Here is a 24,762-nt window from a genome sequence, read left to right as displayed (position 1 = left end):
TCTCCTGAAATAAACAACAACCAACCCTGAATAAAAGGAATGAGAATTTATTTTGTGTGCAAAATGTATGGTGGAAACACATGTATATATTTGTAACAGTGTATACAAAATGTGTGCTAAGGAGTCTCAAGCATCTAATGGCAGCACTCCTTCTGTGCCAAACTCTAAACAAGAAACTTTGGGGCACATTACGATCGCGGACGGACTTGCGCCCGTCCGCGAGCCCTGAGTAGGAGGGAACGTCCGCATGGGCTGCGGCGTTCCCTCCTGTGCAAGTAGGATGTGACCGCCACCCTGGCAGTCACATCCTCTATGTTTAACATTGCGGCGGGTGCGGCTTCAAGCTGCACCCGCCGCAATGTTAAAAATGCATAAATTGCATTTGTATGCAGAAAGCGTCAGGCACCATGCAGTGCCTGCCGATTTCTGCATACAAATGCAGGGAGGTACCATAGGTACCCCCCATGTGCACCCCCATCCCCCCTTCACCCAGGGGGCCCGCTACGGCCCCCCGAGATGAAGATCCGTATGCTTTTCCACGGCGGAGAACCCGCCGTGGAAAAGCATTTTTTGACAGCCATCCTAATATGTCTGGCGGTGTCTGAGAGACACCGCCACCATATTAGGGCTTTTGAGCCGCGGTTGTAAGCCAACCGTGGCGGAAATCGGCGGACTGAAACCAGGACCCACCAGCCATCCTAATGTGGCGGTGGGTCTTTGGTGGGTCCGCAGCGGATTTTCCGCATCCTCCGGGTCGGCGGTGGCTTCCGCCGGCCCGGAGGATGCGGAAAATCCTCCATCATAATCGGCCCCTTAGTTTGCTCTGCAGCCAGGTACAATAAACTAACACACTCACCTGAAAACATCGGCATTTACGTACCAGTCCAAGGAGATTTAACCTTCTTTCCAAAACAGCATCCCTGGGCTGAAAGTGTGCAGAGAGATTGCCTTGGTGGCCATGACTTACTAATTTCTGCCTTTTTAAAAAATAAATACAAACAAAGAAACAGACTGCAAGCAGCGATCGTAGAATATATATCGATTTTATCCTTAAAAGAAATGTGTTTCCTTTTCTGATCATAACAAGGCCAGCGGGGACACGTGCTGCTTCTATTTCTGAGTAAAAAACACTGAAAGGTCAAACCCGGGACGTTGGTATTTTATCCTCGCTCCATGGCGGGGAAGCTTGCCTAAGGGAAGGTATGTGAAGTGTGTTATTCCTGCAGAATCCCAGTGGAGCTGAGGGAACATCAAGAGTCTTGCAAAAGGTCAGACTTCAGTTTAGCTGCACGAACCCGATCCCATGCTGGAGGAAGCAGGCTGGAGGTTTGTATTCCTGCAGAATCACCCCAAGGGAAAACCTGTATGGGCAAAGCTGAGGAAGGGGGAAATGACAGCCTGGATGACCTAAAGCCGTTCTGACATGTAGTGACACATGAAAGAGTTGTTGCGGCTTCTCTTTAGAGCTGTAAGAACCAAGCAGAGCTGTTCATGATTTAAGTTCACTCAAAGAAGTTGAGCATTGGGCGCCCACAGTCATGTGTTGCGAGGGGTTCTTAGAAGGGCCACGTGATGCTCTTTACAGATTCAGGGCCTCATTTTTGAAAAGTGACGCATCGCTGCCTGAAAACAGCGATGCGTCACTTTTCGTTGCGCGCTCTTTGCGACATGCTGGATGCGTCATATTTACAGTATGACGCATCTTGTAGCAAGGACTTACAGATACGTCAGTATTTCTGATGTATCTGTAGGCACAAATATGACACATTGCTGGAGTGTGTCACGAAAGTGACGCAACTCCAGCAATGGGTTGTTACACATGGGCAAGTCCCATTTCAAATGTGCCTGCATCAGTCTTACGCCTGCGGTGAGGCAGGCATAAAATATTGACGCATTTACGTCCTAGAATTGAAGTAGTGGAATCTCATAGATTTCACTGCGTCACTTCTACGAGGCTTATTTGCGTCAGAACGCCCACCCTGCATACATTATACCTGGTGCAGGTATAATGTGGCGCAAGGGTTTACATAGTGACGCATCTACCTAGATGCGTCACTTTGTAAATATAACGCAACATAGCGCATTTTTTACCCTGCTGGTGCGTCACAAAAAGTGACGCACCTGCGGTGCAAAAGTGATGCGAGGGCTCGGAAATAAGGCCCTCAGTTCTTGTCATATGAGCTCGGATAGTTTTAGTTCTGCATCGCGGGTGTTATACCACTTTTCATGTGTTATGTGTGTTGTATGGCAAATTAGCTGTATCAGTAAAGGTGTGATGATAATGGTCGCTTCCTGTACAATCCCATCAAGCGACGTTAGCTCCTCGGAATCACACTGTTGGGGTTCTGGATCGAAGTGGTAGAGCTTGACCAGAGCTGTGAGGGCAGGAAAACGGTGTTGGCCCAGTGCTAATCAAACTTAAATGGCTCCCTCTCCAAGTATGTTAGTTTTTAGATCTGCCTTTATCATTTTACGGCTTTGAATCGAGGAACACAAGATAATGAAGAGAATTAATTACCATATATTGCAGTCGAAGCCAGCAGTAGAGTGCCACGAACGCAAAAGATGCAACTAGACCCCTCCTCAGGTACAACCCCTAGATGTTTAAACTGCTCCATCTTCATACCTGTAAAATCACGGTACATTCACGCAGTGGCGGCTGCTAGGAACAAGTAGAGGTAGAGAAGAGGGTGGGAATAAAAAAAAAAGTTGAATAAAAGCTCACTTACCTGAGTATGGCCGCCGCCTCTCCTCCGTCCTCCCACTGTTCCCGGCTCCCGGCGGCACACAGGCTCCCAGACTCCCCTAAGCCACTCACGACGCTGCTGTCACCAGGATGAGGGCAGCATCGTGATTGGTCTGAGTGCCATGGTTCGGTGCTCAGATAGGGACTGGGGGCCTTGTATGTTCTCCACCCGGCTGTGCAATACAGCCGGGTGGAGAAATGCTAATTGTTATGTCTGTTTGGTCCGTGCAGGACAGCTGGCCAAACCGTCATGCGCACTTAAATGCACTAACCACTCCTCCCTCTGCTCATCACATAGCTCAGCCCCACCGCACCCTAACCTGGCTCGTACTAAAAACAAAATGAAATAATGTAATGTTATTAACGTTGTGTTATTATCATTTTATTTTTCCTTTTGCACTCAGTGGGGCAACGCTCTTCCGCCTTAGCGGAGGAGCCGCCGCTGCATTTGCAGGTCATTTCAAGAATAGACTATGGAAATGCACTTTATTTAGGGCTACCGGGGGTTCTCATCTGCAAATTGCAGATGGTCCAGAATGCGGCTGCAAGGCTGATTCTTAACCTGCCTACAGGGCAGCCAATCTCTCCTACCTGAAGTCCCTCCACGGGCTTCCAGGGGACAAATGAATCACATTTAAGGCCCAGACACCTTCTTACAGAGCAGTGCATAAGAGAGGCCCCTCCTATATAAGAGATGGATTCTTGGAGTATGTTCCCATTAGATCACTTCTCTGCAACCACGGCCTGCTGACCCTGTCCAGGTGTCACAAAGCTAGAAGGGGTGGGCGCCCCTTCTCTTACTCAGCAGCAAAACTCTTCAATGACCAATGGGCAGATTTAAGGAATTCTTCCAATGAAGGAATCCTCAGGTCTGGAAAAGCTCCTTTTGTGGTAGAGACTGGTTTATTCCCATCCTATGGGATAATGTCCGTGCTATGGAAAAAGTGAAATAAATAAATAAAAACCTTACCTTTAACCCCTTCGCAGTGGGGGTAATTCCCCTGCTGTGCTGGGGGGGGGGGGGGGGGGGGGCGCACAGCGCTCCCGTGCTCATGACGAGCTCAGCTCGTCATGAGGCACAGCGCTCCGTGCTCATGACGAGCTCAGCTCGTCATGAGGCACAGTGCTTGTGTGCTCATGACGAGCTGAGCTCGTCATGACCACACCCGTTCCCGTGGAACGCTCAGCACAGCAGGGGTATTATCCCCGCGTGTGAGCGTTCCACGGCTCATGACGAGCTCAGCTCGTCATGAGCACCGGAGCACCAGGCCTCATGACGAGCTGGGCTCGTCATGAGCACGGAAAAGGTTAACTGGCCATTCTTTTTCGGTAGTTGGGTGTACGCTCTCTTCCCTGCAGCACTGGGTGGTGGGACTGGTGCCTTTTTGTCTGATCTACTTATATATATTGGTGGCCCAGTTGTAGAGGTTGAGACACCTTCTTCACCATCATGACTATCGCAATCAATCCATCCATCTAGTACAGCGCACTCCATTGTTTTCAGTCTGGAAAGTTCTTTCTCAGGATAACACCTGCATTACATAGATAAATGTAAGTTTATAAGTTGACCTTGGCTTCTCAAAGTCTGGTCAGTCTACCGTCCCTCTTGGAAATGATCCATGTGTGATCGTCTTTCGAAGATCTAATAATTCACGAGAACCTTGTTCTCTGTGACTATGTACAAAGTATTGACCTTGCTCTCAGGCCTGTCTATGCTGTTGGAGTCAGCTGTTTTTGAATTCATTACAAACATCTTGAATACACCTATATAGGAAAACATGGCTCTGACCCTTGGTGAAATTTTTGTCTGATATTGCATGTTAATACACATGTTATAAAGAAATTATATTTATCTTCCTCGTTGTGGGGATAAACATCATCATGGTGCAGACATGTTGAGAAGGGACAGTCTGCAATGGCGTTTTGCCGCAGAGAAACAATTGCATTGGGCAATCTGTTGCGCAATATGTACAAATGATCAATAGATCAACAATTTCCTCACCATGATCTACCCCCCTACATAACTGAAACTGGGCTTTGGGAACCTGTTGTGAGAAACATATGTCAATTGTTTTCTCATGACTAAATATGTATGTTGTGTGTCAGTGCTGTGACCTTATCTGTGGTTTGCCAGTCCCTCCCACTCTGACCCTCCATGGAAGCCTTTGATTCCTGATCAGTCCAGGGGTTCACATGCATCTGCTTCGGGGTTCCCTCCAAGTTACGGATGTGCCTCGCTTGTTATGTGCCGCTATGTCCTGGAACTGCCTCTTAGGGTGAATGTACCACTTTTTCACTTTGTCCACCGCCTTGGATATAATGTGCATTGACTTGCTCGGGAAGTTCTTTCCATGATCCAGATGTTGTGTTGTGAGCAAACTGGAATATCGGGTGGCTCAAAAGACGGTTATGGTGCTTAACAACAACCTCTGCCGCTGCCACAAATTTTGGATCAAGAAATGTACATTTGCGCTTCCTGGTGGGTCCCTGTCGCTGATGTGTCAACCTTGATGCAACAAGTGATTGAATCTGCAGGAGGATGGATGTAGATCCTGTTACCAGAGTCTCTGTGTAGACCCAGGACACAAGATGGCTGCCCCCTTCCCCCACTCGGTTTGTAGGCCTCTAATAATCATTTTTAGTAACATTTGGCTCTACAGCTGCTCTTGTATGCTAAAATGGGCTAAAATGGGCCATTTATAGTCTTATGTGCCAATAGTTCAGCAAAGGCTCTATTGCATTGGACATTAGATATTTATTGCATTTAATATTTGTTGTCACACTGGTTAAAAAACCTCATTTGTGATTTTTATTGGGTACGATATTTCCTGTATGTGGTTGTTTTCCACATCCATTAAATACTCATTGTCCCGTGTGTGCTAAAAACTCATGATTCATCATAGCACTATATCTACCCAGTGGAACTGGTATATATTGTCACTGATTTACCGTAAGGCATGGAATAAAGGTTATGTTTTATGTTTATGTTTTATGCATTGTTATGTTTTGATATTTTTTATGTTTTGTAATGTTTTATGATGTTTTGTTATGCTTAATGTTTTGTTATGTTTTGTGTTATGCTATGGTATGGTATGGTATGTTATGTTAAGTTATGCCCATTTTTAGAGCGCACTATCACCCGGAAGGGTCTCCTAGCGCTGGACAGGTGTGAGTCTAGGCACACCGAGGGCCTAGTGGGACTACTCAAAGAGCCAGGTCTTCAGCTTTTTGTGGAATTCAAGAAGTGAGGAGGGGGCTCTGATGTGCAGTGGCAGGTCGTTCAGTGCCCTGGCGTGAAAGTCAGAAGCAGCTGGGAGCACTCAGTTTTCAAAGTGAAAATACAAACTGCAAAAACATCTTTTGCAAAAACAAAGGCTAAAAATACACAATGACTACATTTCCATCTTGCACACATGTGTCCCTACAAATATGTTGACTAATTTTGAAGAAGGTGGGGATGGAAGTAAGATATGGATCAATACAGAATACATTAAAGAAGAAGGTTGATGGGGACTTGGACAGTGTGACATAACACCTACTTACATTCCTAACTGCATAGCTAACAGGCTGCAGGAGCTTCATACACAGACACTACAGTACAGATAGCCTTTGTGCACAAGGAGGCACCCTCCACAGCCTTCCTATCTCCATGTGAGAGAAAAGCATCTGAGTAGCAGCCTCTTTCTGAGGCAACCGGAAGCAGATGTGCTGGGAGCCATGTCAGAGTCAGGCCACCAAGCAGATGTGTGCTTGATAGAGAGAGGCAAGACAACAACAGGCACACAGACACATGTTGATACTTATGAGACAGGCACTGAAGATCAACATCAAAGAAACAAAGACACAATTCAGTATTTATAAAGTCTGCTCTCACACAGGCAAACCGCAAGATAGCTAAGGGGAATAACGGGCCTGCTTTCGAAAGTTTTGGGCAAGCGATAAGAGACAAATCCCATCTGAGAAAAGTAAATGATGCAGGTAATGTTCCCGATGCAGGTATCTGGGTACTATGTGCAGGCCACTGGCTCAAAGCTATTTAAATATCTCTGAGGGTTAATGAGACAGCCACAGAGATCTCTGTATAATCATGGAAATCACAAACACATCAGATCTCAAGGACATACAGGCACATGCATCAAAGGATTTTGCGATCGCAAACGGTGCAAATCGCAAAAATCGGCCGTTTGCGATCGCAAAATCTGCTTTTGGAATGCATGAAGGGTGAAGGCCCTCGCAATGTGAGAATTCGAAATATTTCATGTTCATATTTATGCAGGCGGTTGCTGGCTGCCATAAGCATTCATGGTCAAAGGCTGCCGGTCGAGTAGTTCTGCTGCCGCTCAAATAGATTTTCTATTTGAGCAGCAGCAAAATCAACTTGAATGGCCGCTCACTCTTGCCCAATGTATGGTGCAGTTCATGCAGTTTTTCAGCGCTGTTCGTGCTGCTACACTGCAGCGTGGGCTGCATATTTTCCGACCATTGGCAGAACTCTGGAGAATCTTGCGGATTTTTTATGTAACTCCGCAGAATTTTGTGGAGCAAAACTACACAAATTCCGCCCACCCATACTTAGAAAGAGTCTGGGAAGAGCAGCTCAAACCTGCTGCCAAAGCCACATAGCATGCTGGAACCTCCCTGCTGAAATGGCCGATGGCTGTAGAATGCAAATGCCAAAGTTCCATCACTGGATATATTCCCAGTTTTATAGTGGAGCAAAATCCTTGATTGTGACCTGGAAGTGCTGATGGGAGGTGAGAACCTGTCACTCAGTTAGGAGACAATAATTATTTATAATACCTGGTGGGTGTGATATGGGAAGGGCAAGATGTTGGTTCCAAGGTCCCTCAAAGATGCTCTGCTGTGACATCCTGCCTCTGTTTACAATGTCCTGATCTTCTCTGTGATATGTCCAGTCAGTGGCCTTACACATTCACTTCACTGTCGTTTGCCCCTCAGGTGGTTTATTGCCTCCACCTTGCAAAGTGCTAGACCCTGCTGAACTCGGGTGCTCTGAAAAAGTAAGTTCTACCACAGCGTGGGGTGACTCGGTCCCTCCACCACACTACAGTACCCACATTTAGACACTGACATGCCAGACCAACTATTTGCTTAATTCAGACACTCTGTTCATCACCATCCCCTTTTCTGAATCGTTTTTGGCCACTGTAGGTGTGGCAGGGCATACTCAGACATGAGTCCCTTTCTCACTGCACCATCAGGATTCAAGCAAGCCGGGCCGAAGACGGCTGAAATGCCAGAAACCGGTCCCCGGTAGCTTGTCTCCTTTCTGGTGAAGAATTGGCTTGGTAGTTTAGTCTGCCCTGTTCCCATGATGCACTGGGCCAGGGGCAGACTGATTTGCATATAGCCAGGTTCTGAGCTGGGATGGTGCAGTGAGATAAATAATGGTGATGGATCAAGCCCTGATCTTTGGACTGGGTAAGAGTGGTCTGCTTAATTCAGACACTCTGTTCATCACCACCCCCTTTTTGAGACCAACTATTGAGGCACAGAAAACTGCTCAACACCACTGTCTCCACAGCTGTCCGGTGACCTCTTACTTTTGCTTGTAATGCACACCCCAACAGAACTCACCGGCCTTCCCCATTGTGTTATGCTTGTTGAGCAGTGTGGAAAAAGGAGGATCCCTGCATAAGACCCTGCCTTGTGTCTCTCCAACCCATATCCCCTCTCCTCTTTTCTGATGAAGATGAACCCTGCCTATGTACTGAGGAATGTGTGCCTCTTCCCCGACCTGGGAGCTCTAAAGTAGGTTCCTTGTGGATTTAAACTTCAGGAAGAACTCTGGAGCCCAGTTCAGAGTAGGCATTTGACCATGACTTAGAAGCTTGTTCTCCCTGTCCCCCCCCCCCCACTCAACACACCTCCCCCGCCTCCATGACAAGGCTGGAGCTAAACGTGTGACACGGAGAAGTGCGAGAGCTGTAGGGAACTTTACCTGAATGCGACTGGTGCAAGAATGAAGAATACACTTTCAGATCTGGGATGGCCCTGGCAGGCAGTGGCAAGGAGTTGACATGTGGCACAAGGACATAGCCCACTGAGATAGGGATTTGTAATTATCTGGACCAGGTCCAAGTTGGTGCAACTAAAGTATGTACATTTTATGTAATCTTAGTTATTCCCTAGTTCATGACATATAGGGGGATGTGTACAAGGAAGTGGCGGAGCGTGTCGTTAGCCTCCTGGGCTTAACGACATGCTCCACCACTTTGGAAATGCAAGGTTGTGGTGCAGCCTTGCGTTTCCCCCTGCGATGGTGCTAAGTTTCACAACTTAGCGCCAACACAGGCACCCTTGCACCAGGGTGCAAGGGTGTCTGTGTGCAGGAGAGGATTGGTTATGTGTGGGAAGGTGTCACTTCTTGCATATAAACAACCCTAAAATGCCATTCTGTAACTTTCATGTGTGCTGCTTCATGCAGCACACATTTTGGTTACAAAATGGCATTTTTTTAAAAGGTTTGTTTATGTACAGGAAAGGACACCTTTCTGTACATTCACAAACCATGGCATTTTGCTTTTTCCATGTGTGCTCCACAAGGCAGCACACATGGAAAAAGCAAAAATGAGGAGAAATAATTAATTTCTGCTCGTTTCGCCGACTTAAGACCAGGATTTTCCTGGTCTTAATTTTGGCTCTGCCTCCTATGTGTGCCACCCTTGTACATAGGGGGGAGTGTCAAATACAATGGGTGTTGAAGTGGAACGCCCACAGCAACACCCACTGAACGCCCCTTTCACCCTAACCGTAGCCTTATGTACAAGGCACCACAACGTCTGTAAAAGTGACATTGTGATGGCGATAGGGGCTTGTACATATGCCCCATAATAGGTGAAAAGAATGGGAATTTGTTTGCACTTCGAGAGAATACTTTCATTACTCCTTCACTGTGCCAAAAAGGACTATGGTGCACTGTGGGTTGGTTAGTTAAAGGTCTAGTAGTGGCTAAATAGGGATTTCAACAGAAGAGCTGGCCTTAGTGCCTAAACATGTCTGTTTTCCTGAGGATAAACATTGATTTATTTGCTCATTTCAGATTGAGACTGTGATTAAACCCTGAGTCCAAGAGATTGGAACTCCCCAGTCAGTGAAAAATCCACACTACATGCCTGGTATCTGTAAAGAAACTTCTGTGTGCCTGCATGTGTTTGGAAGGAGTGGTCGTGGTACCCACTGAGGCTGTGATGCTGGAGAGTTATCCTGTATTTTAGATACTGTATACAGCTCATCCTGAGGGAGGAGAGGCTAATACATTATTTTATTTGCTAGAAAAGGTATGTCCAAGATGGTGTTTTTGGGAATACGATGAAGGTGCGCGTGCAGATAAATCTATTGCAACTTTTAATTCTCATTCTAATCAAGATATCTTATGATCCTGTCTTCATGGTGGGAGAGGCGTGGAGGAGGCTGCTGCAGCTGGGGCGAGATAGAACAGAGATACATCTAGGTACCCCCTAGGTTGCAGAGCCTGGACAATATGAGGGTGGGGATTATGGCTCTATTGGATATTAAATTTGGTGCATCTGCATGGCGCTCGGCAGCCTTTTGGATAGATGTACCTTCTGAAAATACAAAACACATGCATCAATCCGTACAACTTTAAGACATCTAGAATGGATGACTTTCATACCAGAAGACTTTATAGAACCTCTTGCCCACTGAGTGCACACTTATTGGACTCAGACTTGTGCAGGAACTGCCCATCCAATGGAATGTGTGCATTTTGGATCTAAATCTGTGCTGAACCTGCTCGCCCAATAGAATGAAGTCACACTGGATCCAAACCTGGTTAAAAGCTGCGTTCCCAGTGTAACGCCTGCACACTGGATCCAAGCCTCTGTAGATGGTGCTTGCCCAGATAAATGAGCAAGTCTGGAACCCATGCAGGAGTTGTTCACCCAAGGGAATGTACACGTAAAGGATCCAATCCTCTTCAGATGCAGGGTGACCATTGGAATTTGCTTGATGGGATGCTGAATTCAGTAAAAGCCGCTCGCAACAGCTTGTGTGCATAAAGGAATCAAACCTCTACAGCTGCTGCTTGTCCAATGAAATGCACGAGTTTGGGATTTAAACCTGGGCAGAAGCTTCTCGCCCAATGGAATGAGCGTGTATAGGATCCAAACCTCTACAGATGCTGCTTGTCCAATGCAATGACTGTGTTTGGGATCCAAACCTGTGCAGAAGCTTCTCGGCCAATGGAATGAGCACGTATAGGATCCAGACCTCTACAGCTGCTGGTTGTCCAATGGAATGACTGTGTTTGGGATCCAACCTGGGCAGAAGCTTCTCGCCCAATGGAATGAGCACGTATAGGATCCAGAACTCTACAGCTGCTGCTTGTCCAATGCAATGCACGAGTTTGGGATCCAAACCTGTGCAGAAGCTGCTCGGCCAATGGAATGAGCACGTATAGGATCCAGAACTCTACAGCTGCTGCTTGTCCAATGCAATGACTGTGTCTGGGATCCTAACCTGTGCAGTAGCTTCTCGTCCAATGGAATGAGCATGTATGGGATGTAAGCTTCTGCAAATGCTGGTTTTCCAATAAGAAGTTTATGTTTGGGATGCACACCAGACCAGAAGTTGGTTGCCCAATTGAATGCATGTATTTTAAATCAAAGTCCGTGCAGCTGCTTACTGACTTGAATGTGAACATTTGGTGTCACAGATTTGTAAAGATGGGAGAAAATCTAATTGAAATAACACATTTTGGAGCTGAATCCAAAAAGGAAGCTTCTCATGTAACTGAATGTGCACTTTCTGAGCTTCAGACCACCACAGAAGCTGCTCTCCTATTCCAAGCATTGAACCTAGAGCCTGAAGCCAGACCCACAGCTTCCAGCTCTGTCACATAAGCGCGCTGAGGGCCTGCAACCCAAGCAGAAGCTTCTCGCCCTATCAAATTGAGAGCTTGCTTGGGACCTGATGCAACAGAAGTTCCTCACCGAATCACATTTCTGCTGTGTGGGATCTTCTTTCAAGCGGAATGTTTTCCATTTGTGCTTGAGCGGTTTGAGGGATTTAATTGACGCGGCTCCGGTGGTAAGTCTTTCCAGATGTGAGTTTCTGGAGCAGCCAAGGATCTGTCCCTGTAGTCATCACATTCAAAAGCTGCTGTCTTGACCTTAAGTAGTGCTTCTAATACAGAGATTTGGGTGTCTATGTGAATCCCTTTCTGCATCTATGTAGGTTTCTTCTTTATTCATGTCCTTGGGTGTTTAGTGTCCGCGGTCATGTCGCTGAAGGCCACAGTAGTCTAGGCTTGGGCGCACCGGGGTACTGCACCAACAGAATCCTTTTAGCGTAGATTTGTCGCTGTGTGGTTCTGATGTGTTTGGTCTTTTTCCAGATTTTTCATATGGCACACACAACTGCCACAATGACAGCAATTTATGATTTTAAGTGATTTATTAGGGCATCTGTTTCAAGATTTGAGCACGTTGTGTAAGTGTGCCAATAATGTTGATGAGAGATCAGTTAAGTCGAGTTACTGAAAATTATTCACAAAAAGATTTTAAAAAATATACAACGCAAAATGTCTGGGCACTTGCATAGCGCTTAATGTGGTCACTTCATCTCTAAAGCGCTACGGGCAGCAGATGATAAAGGGAAAAGACAGAGAGAAAGAAGGGAGGGGGTGGGAGATAGTTTGATTCAATCCAACTATTTTTTTAATCAATTTAGGAAGGATGAAAGGCTGGCTGAGCCTAAATTCCGAGCTTGCCCATCCATTGCACCATTAGGGACGAGGGGGCAGAGGCAGAGTGCAGGGCGGTGTATTTGTTGAGAGCCACAAACCGGTTTAAACCGAGCCCATCTCTCCCAGCGCCATGATACTCTGCGTTTATAAATAGAGCACGAGGAGCCTTTACAGCAATCCTGGTAAGAATTCCCTCTCCCCAAACAGCCGACTCATTCTCTCCTGTGACCTGTAGAAAACGCTGCTAATTTAATTTCATTACCAAGAGTGCCTCCGCTTGTGGCGCCTGACGTCAGAAGCCTGTGAACTCTCAGGCGGAATCCAGCACTAGGTCTTGCTGAGCAGCCACCGTTGTGATTATCCATAAATAAGGCTCCCGGTTTTATGGTATTTATTTTTTTACCATTTCTGTCTGTATTTATCCATATTTATTTTTTGCTAATTTTATCTGTATTTATCCATATTTATTTTGGGTTTTGTGGAAGAATTAATCTGAAAGGAGTATCAGCCTGATTCATCAACGGGCCGTTTTGCGAGCCCCTAATAGCGAATCATAGCGATTCGCTATTAAGGACTCGCAAAACGGTAATCATGTAGGAATCGCATAATAAAATACGATTCCTACTGATTCCTTATTTGCGATTAGCAAATTGCTAATCGCAAATAAGGAATAACTCGCCATTCATTCCTATGGGCCAAAAGGCCCATAGGAATGAATGGGGAGTATTCCTTATTTGCGATTAGCAATTAGCTAATCGCAAATAAGATTGCGATTTGAAGGGTGCCAGGGGTGTCCACAGGACACCCTGTAGCACCCCTCAAATGAAATTTCACACAGGTGTTGCACAGACACATGTCCAAATGTGTAACATGCAACTCAGAAAAATGCATTTAAATGCATTTTTCTGAGTTTTCGCAATTTACCGCGAGGTCTGACCTCGCGGTAAATTGCGGCAAGAAATTGCGAATTCGCAAATTGAAATTGGATGTTGAATTGCATTTAAGGAATCTCTAATAGAGATTCCTTAAATGTAATTTCTCGCACATTTGCGACATCGCAATTAGAGATTTTTGCATTTGGGATGCTGAATCCCAAATGCAAAAATCGCTCTCGCAAAGGGCCGGATTCTCAGAATCCGGCCCCTTGCGAGCGCAATTTAGGTTCATGAATCGGGCGGTATATTTCCACAATTATTTTAACCAATAAATATGCGCTCATGCATGAATGTCTGCCAGGTTTCAGTGCTGTGAACACCCACAGTAGATAAATCAGTGCATATGAAAATATGCAAATTTCTTTATCAACCTTGTGCATATCTACTGCTGTTAATGCCTCTTTACTAAAATTCTTTTCTTTTTTTAACCCCCTTATCTATCAATCCACACATCTATAGGCCTGACATTGATTGACAGACAGTATTTATATTTACTCAAAAAGCAACCCAATTTCCGTTTTTATCCACATTTAAAAATAAATACAGCCAATAAAATGAATGTTTTCTGTCTGTATTTATCTGTATAAATCAGTAAAAACGGAAGCCAGGGAGCCTTATCCATAAATTAGCCAGACAGCGCAACCTTGTGTCAGACTGTCCCAAGCTCCGGTTTTGACAGTTACGTGCCAGTGCCGAGCACCGGAAACCACCGGCTCAAATTAAGCTGTGCTGTGCAGCCTCCATGCTTTTTGACAACCGGGGCTGCAGTATTTGTCTAGAATCTAAGGGTTCCCCCAGCCCCATCACAAGGTTTACTCTAGCAGCTCTATCCTTGTGAACTCATAGGTCTGGCCTTGGGATTTCGAGCACTCTCCCCTTAGCTGGGAGCTCTCGGGGATTATCCCTCCCTTAGTGTCACATTCAGTGTTATCTTAAAGATTTTTGGGACCCTGGGCAAGACATATTTTGGGGCACCTGTTTGTACTTTTACAGTCAATTTTCTGCTAATTGAAGCCCTCATCATGTGAAACAAGCTTTAAAAAAAAGTGTTTACATAGTTGAACTACGTCTTTCCAGGGCCCCTAAAAATCCATAAAAGGCCACTGGGCAAAGAAAGACAGACTCAGATGTAGAGGTAGGCAGAGTGGAGAGAGGTTGAGATTTGGAAATAGATAGAGGTGTGCTAGTTAGAGAGACCGCTTATTTTCTCAGGGGCCCCTTGGAAGGTGGGGGCCCTGGGTAATTGCACACAGTTTCCCCATGCATGACCTCTCAGGGTCTCGCAGATGCTACAAGGATTAATTTTATTTCTCTTCTTGAGAATTCGCAGATCCTGGCCCCACTCATGAAAATGGTTGCTGTACCCCCTCCCCCCTTCCTGGGAGGGCTCATGGTCTACCAACGTGTAAAAACATGGGGGCATACTCTCAAGGACTTATCGGCAAGTTAGCAGTACTTTATCGCAGCCAAAGTGGCGATAGATTTACTGCCCTATTCACAAGCTGGTGCTAACAGCCGATATCGCCAGTTTTCCTGTGATAGCGGTTGCAAAAAACATTGCCACGGTTGACACCTAACGCTAATGAGATGCAGAGTAGGCGTTCCAGTGCAAAAAGCAGCGACAACACTACTTCGCAACATTCTCAACGAACAGCCAGATCGGCGATAAGATAAAAAAACATGCAATAAGGCGCATTAGCAGCAGGGAATTAACACCTGCTCTTTCCTGGTATTAAGTCGGATGACAACCTGCACCAGAAGTGGGAGCCCAGCCCACAGCCACACCAGAAGAACAACAGATGCCATGGAGCTACTGATCATGATGCTTGGACACCCAAGAGGGCCACAACACCCACTGCCAACCCCCAGGACCCCCCACCCCCGGGCGCCCCCACCGAACAAAGACATTTTACATCAATTTTACGAAATCATGAACAAAACAATTCGCCTGATGTCGCACAATTACAACAATTAACATTCATGTGTGGTCAGAAAAAGGAGAATCATTCATTCATCTTTGAATATCCAAACTAATTATTATATTCAAATTAAACTGAAAACAACTATTTGTAAGAGTGATGGCGGGTCTTCTCTGGGCAATCTGTAAGTCACAGCCTGCAAGACAAAATTCAAGATAAGAAGGTGTGTCATGCACTCATCAAAGGACAGAGAGAGAGAGAGAGAGTGAGAGAGAGAGAGAAATAAAGGGAGAGAGAGTGAAATGAAGAGAGGGAGGCAGAGAAAGAGAGAGAAGGGGAGAGAGAGAAAGAGGGAAAAAGAGAGTGAGGGAGAGAGGGAGACAGTGAAAGGAAGAGAGGGAGATAGAGAGAGAGAAAGAGAGAGCGAAAGAGAGAGAAAGAGAGAGAAAGAGAGGGAGAGAGACAGTGAAAGGAAGAGAGAGAGAGAAAAAGAGAGAGCGAGAGAGAGAAAGAGAGAGAAAGAGAAAGAAAGAGAGAGAGAGAAAGAGAGGGAGAGACAGTGAAAGGAAGTGAGGGAGAGAGAGTGCCGACACTGCAGTACCAGGCCTCACTGCTCACCTGCTGCCACTGGTGTTTCTCCAACCACGTGCCGGTATACACTGCTGTCCACCAGGTCCCTTATCTGAAACAGAGCCCAGATTTACGAATGGCAGAGTTTATATCATTGCAAACGCTATCATCGCTTGCCCGCCCCTGCGCACACAGGCTGCTGCACCCCAGCCCCTCCCACCGCCCAGCGGTGATTGCCTGCCCCTGCGCACCCATGCCTCACTTCTCACCTTCCGCTACCGGCGTGTCTCCAAGAGGGCCCACCACGGGCCGGTGCAAGCTCCAAGCCTAGGGCTTAAGACCTTGGCAGTCTCCACATCATGCAGCCCTGCACCGCGGGCCACCAGGTCACACACGTGATTCTGGGTCTTGATTTCCCAATGACAGAGATCATATCAGTGCACATGGTATCATCGCAGGCTGCCCTGCCGCTCAGCTCTTTAGGTGCCACTAATTGTGAACCGCGAGGCAACGCCACATGGAGATAGGCCCGCGCTGCCCGCTGGCTCAGGCCTACACTGAGGTCCAGCAGGGCTCACACAAATCCTCACAAGTCCGGACCGCCAGGACGTCGCATCATCGCAGACTGCACACCCGCTCATCACTTAAGGTGCCTCTACCTCAGTGCACCAAAAGTCACCGTCCCGTGGCGGTAGGCCTGTTCGGGCTGCAGTTTGTCCGGTGCCACCAACTCTGTGCAATGCAAGTCATGGATCCTTTCTGATTGAGTCTCGTGATATGCCAGGCAGACGTAGCCATGTCACTTCCGGCAGTGGAGAAGAACTGGGACACGTAGCGTTGTTCCCCCCCTTCATACGTAAGCAGAGTGGGCTGGGCCAGCGTACGCCAGGCCAGCTTAGGGGTGTGGTTGATTTCTGTGCTGGACAGGAAACCAACTGATGCATGTGTCTCCGATGCAGTGTCGGTGCCACAGGGCCAGCAATCAACAATATTGCAATGTTGCATGCACCGGGAGGGTGGCTGTGCACAAAGGCATTGTACAAGGAGCTCAAGGCCACTCGGGCTCTTGGCTCATACATGCCAACTGTTGTGTGTGTATCGCTATTGGTGCACCATAAGCCTAAGGCCTAGCCTCAATTGCAGTGCGAAAGAAACATCACATTTCCAGAATGCAAGTAGTAGTCAGACTAACATTAGGGATGTAAGCTCTTTTGTCTCAATACATAAGGCGGAAGGACATTGCTGCTCCATCCTTGGTCTTGCATACGGCAGGCACCCCCTGAGAGAGATACCATAGCAGATGATGACGACTCCCACACTACGCACTGCGCTAATAAAAGACCACCTTATCCACACCCCGCAGTTTCACAGTGTGTTCCATGTATGTTGACATATTGGTGAAGTTTACATATGGACTGCATGACAATGTACATTGTGGCTGTTTGTAAGGAGATGCCTTTTTAATGTGGGATAGTGGATATTTGTACTACATCATGGATGTGAGGTTGTACTCGTACATTGTCATCTCACTGTTTTCTTTCTCTGCTTTTATGGTGCCTTTTCCTGCATGACGCGTGGAAATTGAAGGCATTTCGATGGTTATCGCTGATTTTTGTATCCAGGATTGGGACATCGCCACTTTTTTCACGTTCGTGTTTCGCATTTTTTAGGTGTTGCATTCATTTTAATGCAGTCATTTGACGCGTTATCGTGAGACTATCGCATGGTACGGCCGTGTTGAGAATACAACTTTAACACTGTGCTATTTTCCCACGATAAACTGCGATGTGAAGAGTTGCGTTAAGCTAATTTTGTGATAATTATCACACGTTCTTGTGAATATCCCCCTCAGGGTATTATCGTAAGACTTAGGGTTGGCTGTGCTTTCCTCATGTGTCATGTTGGTTTCTAATCTAGGTTTGACACTCAGATGCAGGATTTTCTCCTCTACCTACATGCATGGTGTCTCAGAGGTAGCAGTGCTGTTCTTATATGTTGTGCTGATAGGTTCTAGATCTGACCCTTATATTGTGAATTCTTTGCCACAATTTCACTCCTGGGAACTCTCGGTTCCTGGCCCTCAGTCTTAAGGTGAACTTGGTCAGGTTGGTGCCTAGTCTAGGGTGGATCCCATCCTGAGGTTACTTCTGTGCAGTGTTCGGAATAGGAGTGGAGGAGGCACAGGATATAAGGAGTGGTGGAAAAAGGACACTGATGCTCACTTAATTCAATCACTTGTATAGTGCTTAATACTGGTATTATTCTCCTTCATGGCACTTTAGTGAGAATGATAGGAAATGAGGGTGGTATGGGGAAGGGCGTAGCACTGGGGAAACAGTAAAAAGAAAGTATTGCCAGGTGCTGAGAGACAACAGTTGTTTAATTTGGAAGGATGCTACCTCCACTTCTCAACATGAGTGCAATACTGTCAAGAGGTTAACATTCACAGCAGGTTACAACACTTTTAATGGAAGAGTGCGGCCACTTCTCAGTAACAAAGCTGCACTCTGGTTTTCTGAGTACTTGCACTTCCACATTTAATTTCTAAGAATCAAATTCCATTCTCAACCTCCCCAATAATTGTTTTCTCTCAAAGAGTTAGCCTATCCTTTAAATGTTTAAGGTGGCCTGTTTTTCACACCTATACACACCTATTACCTCTGTGCGACGTCTGCTTCCAGTTACTGTTAAAACAAGCAGGGATACCAGGGTTCAATTCCCGACGCGGCAGGGTGGTGGACCAGGGTCAGTGGACTCGATAATTCTCGCCTCAGTGCCTACTCTAACCTGGGAACACACTCGGTAACTCTGGGCATTAGCTTGCCTTATCTCTACAACGGCCCCCCACAGACGCCGGGGATGCCTGGTTTCACCTTGGAGATACACAGAAGGGACCATCTCACAGGGAAAGCCAGGACGGGTTCCCCAGTGGTCTTCAGCGCCAGGACACCCCGAGATGGGGTAACAGTGCGCTTTACAAGTATCATCATTACATTACATTACATACATTCGATAAGTCTGGATTTAATGTGCTAATGCATGCAAACACAGACATCACAAATATTGTTATATGTTTTGCTTGCACAATTGATGTTTATGAAACTAATTCCAGTCATATTGGCTCTGCCAGTGCTGGGAAACAAGAACTGCCTTCTGTATAAAATGCATTTCGGGGATAGAGAAGGGAATGTGACTAGCAGTGTGAAGATTGAGTGCTCTTATCAGACTTAAAATAGTTCCAACATGCACTCCAATGCAAGCATTTTCTAGAAGGTAGGAGCAAACAGTTAATAGTATGATCTGCAAGTGCATTAGTCCTCTGGCAGGAACTAAAGCTCACTTTATGTTGAAGAACTAGAAACAATAGGTAGAGTAGACAGCTGGCTGTCAAGCCGGACCTAAAAAGTGGGCAAAATGTCAACAAACTTTTGCACTGTCTGCTTTGTGAAGCTTCTGGATTGTTCATGAGAGGGGAGCTCATGTTTCTGGGCAGCCAGTGCTATCCTTAGAGCCTCATTTACGAGGCCCCTAGTGGCACTGTTGCACTGCCGGATAGACACTTTTTTGACGCTACGGTGGCACAAAGTCCTCAGCATATTTGGAAGGCCACGCAAAAACACTTTTCGTGGCCTTTCATGGCCTTGTAAATATGAGCCCTATTACACAGAACACTGTGTTAAAGGGGCGTTCATGGGTGCTGCTGTGGATGTTCCCACGCCACAACCATGGAATCTGAAGCATTCCCAGATTTACGAGGAATCGTATACCCGGGAATGCAAAGAAATCTAGCGCCACCCCATGGGTGGCGTTAGGGAGATGCATTGATGAGAAATATCCCTATTTCTTCTCTTTTTTTTCTTTCTATGTGTGCTGCATTCTGCAGCACACACAGAAAGGGGAAAACACCTCTTGCGACTTTTTGTGCAGGAAGGTGCCGCCTCCTTCACGAAAACAATCACCCCTACAAACCAGACACCCTTCCACCATGGCGCAAGGGTGCCTGCGTTGGTGCATGGCATCCCATTGTGCGCCAGCGCAGGGGAAAAGGAAAGGAATGGGCTGTAAATTCAGATACAGCACAGTCCTGCCCTTTTCTTTCAAAGCAGGGCAGCGCAGCAAGATTCCTTGTGGCGCTGTCCTGCGCCAAAACCTCATAAATGAGGCCCTTAGTAGGGTTTGTGCTCACCTGGACCTTCTATGGAAATGAATTGCACTGAGGAGACAATTTGAAGGGTTGCATTAGGACAATGGTGATTTAATTTGCATTCCAAATTATTGCAGGATGCTGGCCAGACCCAACATTCTACAGTGATTTGACCCCAGGCCAATGCCCTTTGCTTTGGGGTAGAGGTGGGTAAGCCAACAAATTAACAGGGAGAGCCACCGGCTAGCCAAGGGCCTGGCTGGGCTCTAAGAGCCGGTACATGAGTCCAGCCCTGAAAATGTTTGGTGTGTAAATCGTGCAACAAACATTATCTAAAAATATGATAAAGTCTCCACAAAATTCAAAAAAGTGTATTTCATCAACCTGCAAAAGCAGTTCACCTTAGTACATCAGATTATATCACTAGATTGAGAAGCATTCATTGGAAGGGAGCATGAATTTACATCAAATCATGTCACTTCCCTCTGCACTGATGACAATACCTAGTGAACTAAGAAAGCAAGTCGTTTTCATGTGGCTTAATTAGTGCTCTAGAATCTTGTCAAACATGGAACAACATTATAATCTAATATATCAGGCACAAGAGAGGTTTCTGTACAGAGCACATCCTGAATTCATGAATGTGCAGGAGCTCTCTTATGCGATAATGAAGAAAAAGGAGGCATGGTGAAATAAAATATTTGCAGAGGGTCACACACTTTGATGAAGTGGAGAAACCTCGATTGATGCCAGGTTTTCTAGTTTTACTTTGTGTATTTCAGCCACTAGATGGGCATCTCTTTGTCTGCCTGTTTCTTATGGCATGTGGTTAGAGTGTGGATGGCAGGCAGAATTAACCTGAAAATTGGACTCACTTTGAGCTCGGGGTCCACGAGGAACTCGAGCTGAGCCAGGCATCTGCCTCGAGCCCTTAGTGGTTCATCTAACTCAACTTCAGGCCTCATCTTACTGTATCTGGCCAGTGATTTCATGTACTCATGTGCTATAAGGAAGCAGGTGTGTCCATCCAAGGTCCAGGAGGGTGGTTCCTTACCAGATTATCAGGATAATCACAGACTAAGTAAATTGGTTCTATTTAGATTCACTATATGTAAATATGCATTTTGTGGACATCTTGACAGCCTGGCATTGATTGGTCCAATCTGGTTCTGTCATGTGCACCAAGGCTCTAAAGTAAAAAAATACTAAGGAAAGCAAGGGGTCCACATAAAGTTTCACATAACTATCAGGCAGTGTTTACAAATGTCTAATGACTTATGTGGGACTATCACATAAGCAAAGGTGAGAAGTAATTTGCTACTGCTCCTGTTGAATCCTGGGTAAATCACTGTAGGGAAAGAGAGAGGTGTAAGCATGGTGCTCACAGAGCCTGAACTGTTTGTGTCTATTTCAGATGCTGACCTTGCAGCTTGTCGAGCATCCCGCCACGCCATGGACCTTCTTTTGCTGGTGGACATCTCGGGCAGTATCACCACGGTGGAGCTGAGCCACACACGTGACCTTGTGCAGCGTTTGGCAGGTGGCTTCGATGTAGGACCAGACCGGGTTCAAGTAAGCCTGGTGCTGGTCAGTGACTGGCCGTCCTTGGTGGTCACCTTCTTGGAGCCCCCATCCAGGATGCAGCAGGTTCTGGGAGCGCTGGAGTATGGGTCTGGAGACACTAACTCTGGACGGGCCTTGGATTACACTCGCGAGCATGTTTTTGTGCCTGAAACTGGCTCCAGGAATAATGTCTCCAAGGTGGTTCTGTGGATTACCGATGGTCTCTCCACGGATGATGTGGTTGCACCATCCAAGCGCCTGAAGGAGGCAGGGGTGAAGATCCTAGTGGTATCCACTGGAAGGAGGAGCATGGGTCTGCATGCAGTGGCCAGCGAGCGAGCCGACGACACACTCTTCTTTGTGGGGACGGACAGCTTACCATCTGTGGCCGGACTCCTCTGTCGAGCCATCATAGGTAAGAAACATGCTGGAGAGCCTGGCTGGTCATGTAAGAGTCAGGACTGGTCAAATCTGACTATTTTACCACAGAAGGGGTGTAATTTGTCATTTGGGACATTTGGGGACTGGTATAGGAGCGCTGGCGATGGAGGATGCTGTGGAAGCTCTGGTTCTGAGGGAAGGTGTAGGAGTTCTGGCGATGATGGATTGTGTAGCAGTGCTGGCTCTAAGGCATGGTGTACGGGCACTGGTTGTGAAGGATGGCATAGGAATGATGGTTCTCAGATATTGCGTTAGAGCACTGGCTCCGGAGCATGGTGTGGAAGTGTTTGCTGTGAAGGGTGGTGTAGAAGTTGTAGATTTGAGGGATAGTGTGGGAGTACAGGCTATGAAGGGTGGTGTAGAAGTTGTAGACCTGAGGGATGGTGTGGGAGCGCTGGCTGTGAAGAGTGGTGTAGAAGCTGTAGATCTGAGGGATGGTGTGGGAGCACAGGCTGTGAAGAGTGGTGTAGAAGTTGTAGATCTGAGGGATGGTGTGGGAGCACTGGCTGTGAAGAGAGATGTAGAAGCAGTAGATCTGAGGGATGGTGTGGGAGCGCTGGCTGTGAAGAGTGGTGTAGAAGCTGTAGATCTAAGGGATGGTGTGGGAGCACAGGCTGTGAAGAGTGATGTAGAAGCTGTAGATCTGAGGGATGGTGTGGGAGCACAGGCTGTGAAGAGTGGTGTAGAAGCTGTAGATCTGAGGGATGGTGTGGGAGCACAGGCTGTGAAGAGTGGTGTAGAAGTTGTAGATCTGAGGGATGGTGTGGGAGCACTGGCTGTGAAGAGAGATGTAGAGGCAGTAGATCTGAGGGATGGTGTGGGAGCGCTGGCTGTGAAGAGTGGTGTAGAAGCTGTAGATCTGAGGGATGGTAAGGGAGCGCTGGCTGTGAAGAGTGGTGTAGAAGCTGTAGATCTAAGGGATGCTGTGGGAGTGCTGGCTGTGAAGAGTGGTGTAGAAGCTGTAGATCTAAGGGATGGTGTGGGAGCGCAGGCTGTGAAGAGTGGTGTAGAAGCTGTAGATCTGAGGGATGGTGTGGGAGTGCTGGTTGTGAAGAGTGGTGTAGAAGCTGTAGATCTGAGGGATGGTGTGGGAGCGCTGGCTGTGAAGAGTGGTGTAGAAGCTGTAGATCTAAGGGATGGTGTGGGAGCGCAGGCTGTGAAGAGTGGTGTAGAAGCTGTAGATCTAAGGGATGGTGTGGGAGCACAGGCTGTGAAGAGTGGTGTAGAAGCTGTAGATCTAAGGGATGCTGTGGGAGCGCAGGCTGTGAAGAGTGGTGTAGAAGCTGTAGATCTATGGGATGGTGTGGGAGCGCAGGCTGTGAAGAGTGGTGTAAAAGCTGTAGATCTAAGGGATGGTGTGGGAGCACAGGCTGTGAAGAGTGGTGTAGAAGCTGTAGATCTGAGGGATGGTGTGGGAGCGCTGGCAGTGAAGAGTGGTGTAGAAGCTGTAGATTTAAGGGATGGTGTGGGAGCACAGGCTGTGAAGAGTGGTGTAGAAGCTGTAGATCTGAGGGATGGTGTGGGAGTGCTGGCTATGAAGAGTTTGTAGAAGCTGTAGATCTAAGGGATGGTGTGGGAGTGTTTGCTATGAAGGGCGTGTGGAAGCTGTAGATCTGAGGGATGGTGTGGGAGCATTCGCTGTGAAGAGTGGTGTAGAAGCTGTAGATCTAAGGGATGGTGTGGGAGTGTTTGCTATGAAGGGCGTGTGGAAGCTGTAGATCTGAGGGATGGTGTGGGAGCATTCGCTGTGAAGAGTGGTGTAGAAGCTGTAGATCTGAGGGATGGTGTGGGAGCGCTGGCTGTGAAGAGTGGTGTAGAAGCTGTAGATCTGTTGGATGGTGTGGGAGTGCTGGCTGTGAAGAGTTTGTAGAAGCTGTAGATCTGAGGGATGGTGTGGGAGCGCTGGCTGTGAAGAGTGGTGTAGAAGCTGTCGACCTGAGGGATAGTGTGGGAGTGCTGGCTATGAAGGGTGGTGTAGAAGTTGTGGACCTGAGGGATGGTGTGGGAGTGCGGGCTATGAAGGGTGGTGTAGGAGCTGTAGATCTGAGGGATGATGTGGGAGCGGTAGCTGTGAAGAGTGGTGTAGAAGCTGTAGATCTGAGGGATGGTGTGGGAGCGCTGGCTGTGAAAGATGGTGTAGAAGCTGTAGATCTGAGGGATAGTGTGGGAGCGCTGGCTGTGAAGAGTTTGTAGAAGCTGTAGACCTGAGGGATGGTGTGGGAGTGCTGGCTATGAAGGGTGGTGTAGGAGTTGTAGACCTGAGGGATGGTGTGGGAGCGCTCGCTATGAAGGGTGGTGTAGAAGCTGTAGACCTGAGGGATGGTGTGGGAGTGTGGGCTATGAGGAGTGGTGTAGAAGTTGTAGACCTGAAGGATGGTGTGGGAGTGCTGGCTGTGAAGAGTTTGTAGAAGCTGTAGATCTGAGAGATGTTGTGGGAGCGCTGGTTGTGAAGAGTTTGTAGAAGCTGTAGATCTGAGGGATGGTGTGGGAGCGCTGGCTGTGAAGGATGGTGTAGGAGCTGTAGATCTGAGCGATGGCGTGGGAGCGGTGGCTGTGAAGAGTGGTCTAGAACCTGTAGATCAGAGGGATGGTGTGGGAGCGCTGGCTGTGAAGAGTGGTGTAGAACCTGTAGATCTGATGGATGGTGTGGGAGCGCTGGCTGTGAAGAGTGGTCTAGAACCTGTAGATCTGAGGGATGGTGTGGGAGTGTGGGC

The 24,762-nt window shown here is 47.2% G+C and overlaps 1 protein-coding gene across 1 annotated transcript in view; it reads left to right on the top strand.

Annotated features, from left to right (window-relative positions):
• The window catches only part of LOC147706390 (von Willebrand factor A domain-containing protein 1-like), a 127,734-nt gene that overhangs the window by 24,862 nt on the left and 78,110 nt on the right, over positions 1 to 24,762 (top strand). The window contains exon 2 of the mRNA XM_086929075.1: positions 21,459 to 22,022. Within this exon, the coding sequence (XP_086785201.1) occupies positions 21,459 to 22,022 (564 nt within the window). The remainder of the gene's footprint in view (positions 1 to 21,458; positions 22,023 to 24,762) is intronic.

Source organism: Lissotriton vulgaris, chromosome 7, assembly GCF_964263255.1.
Source record: "Lissotriton vulgaris chromosome 7, aLisVul1.2, whole genome shotgun sequence".
In the NCBI taxonomy this organism is placed as follows: domain Eukaryota; kingdom Metazoa; phylum Chordata; class Amphibia; order Caudata; family Salamandridae; genus Lissotriton; species Lissotriton vulgaris.
This window is presented reverse-complemented; position numbering and strand designations above follow the sequence as displayed.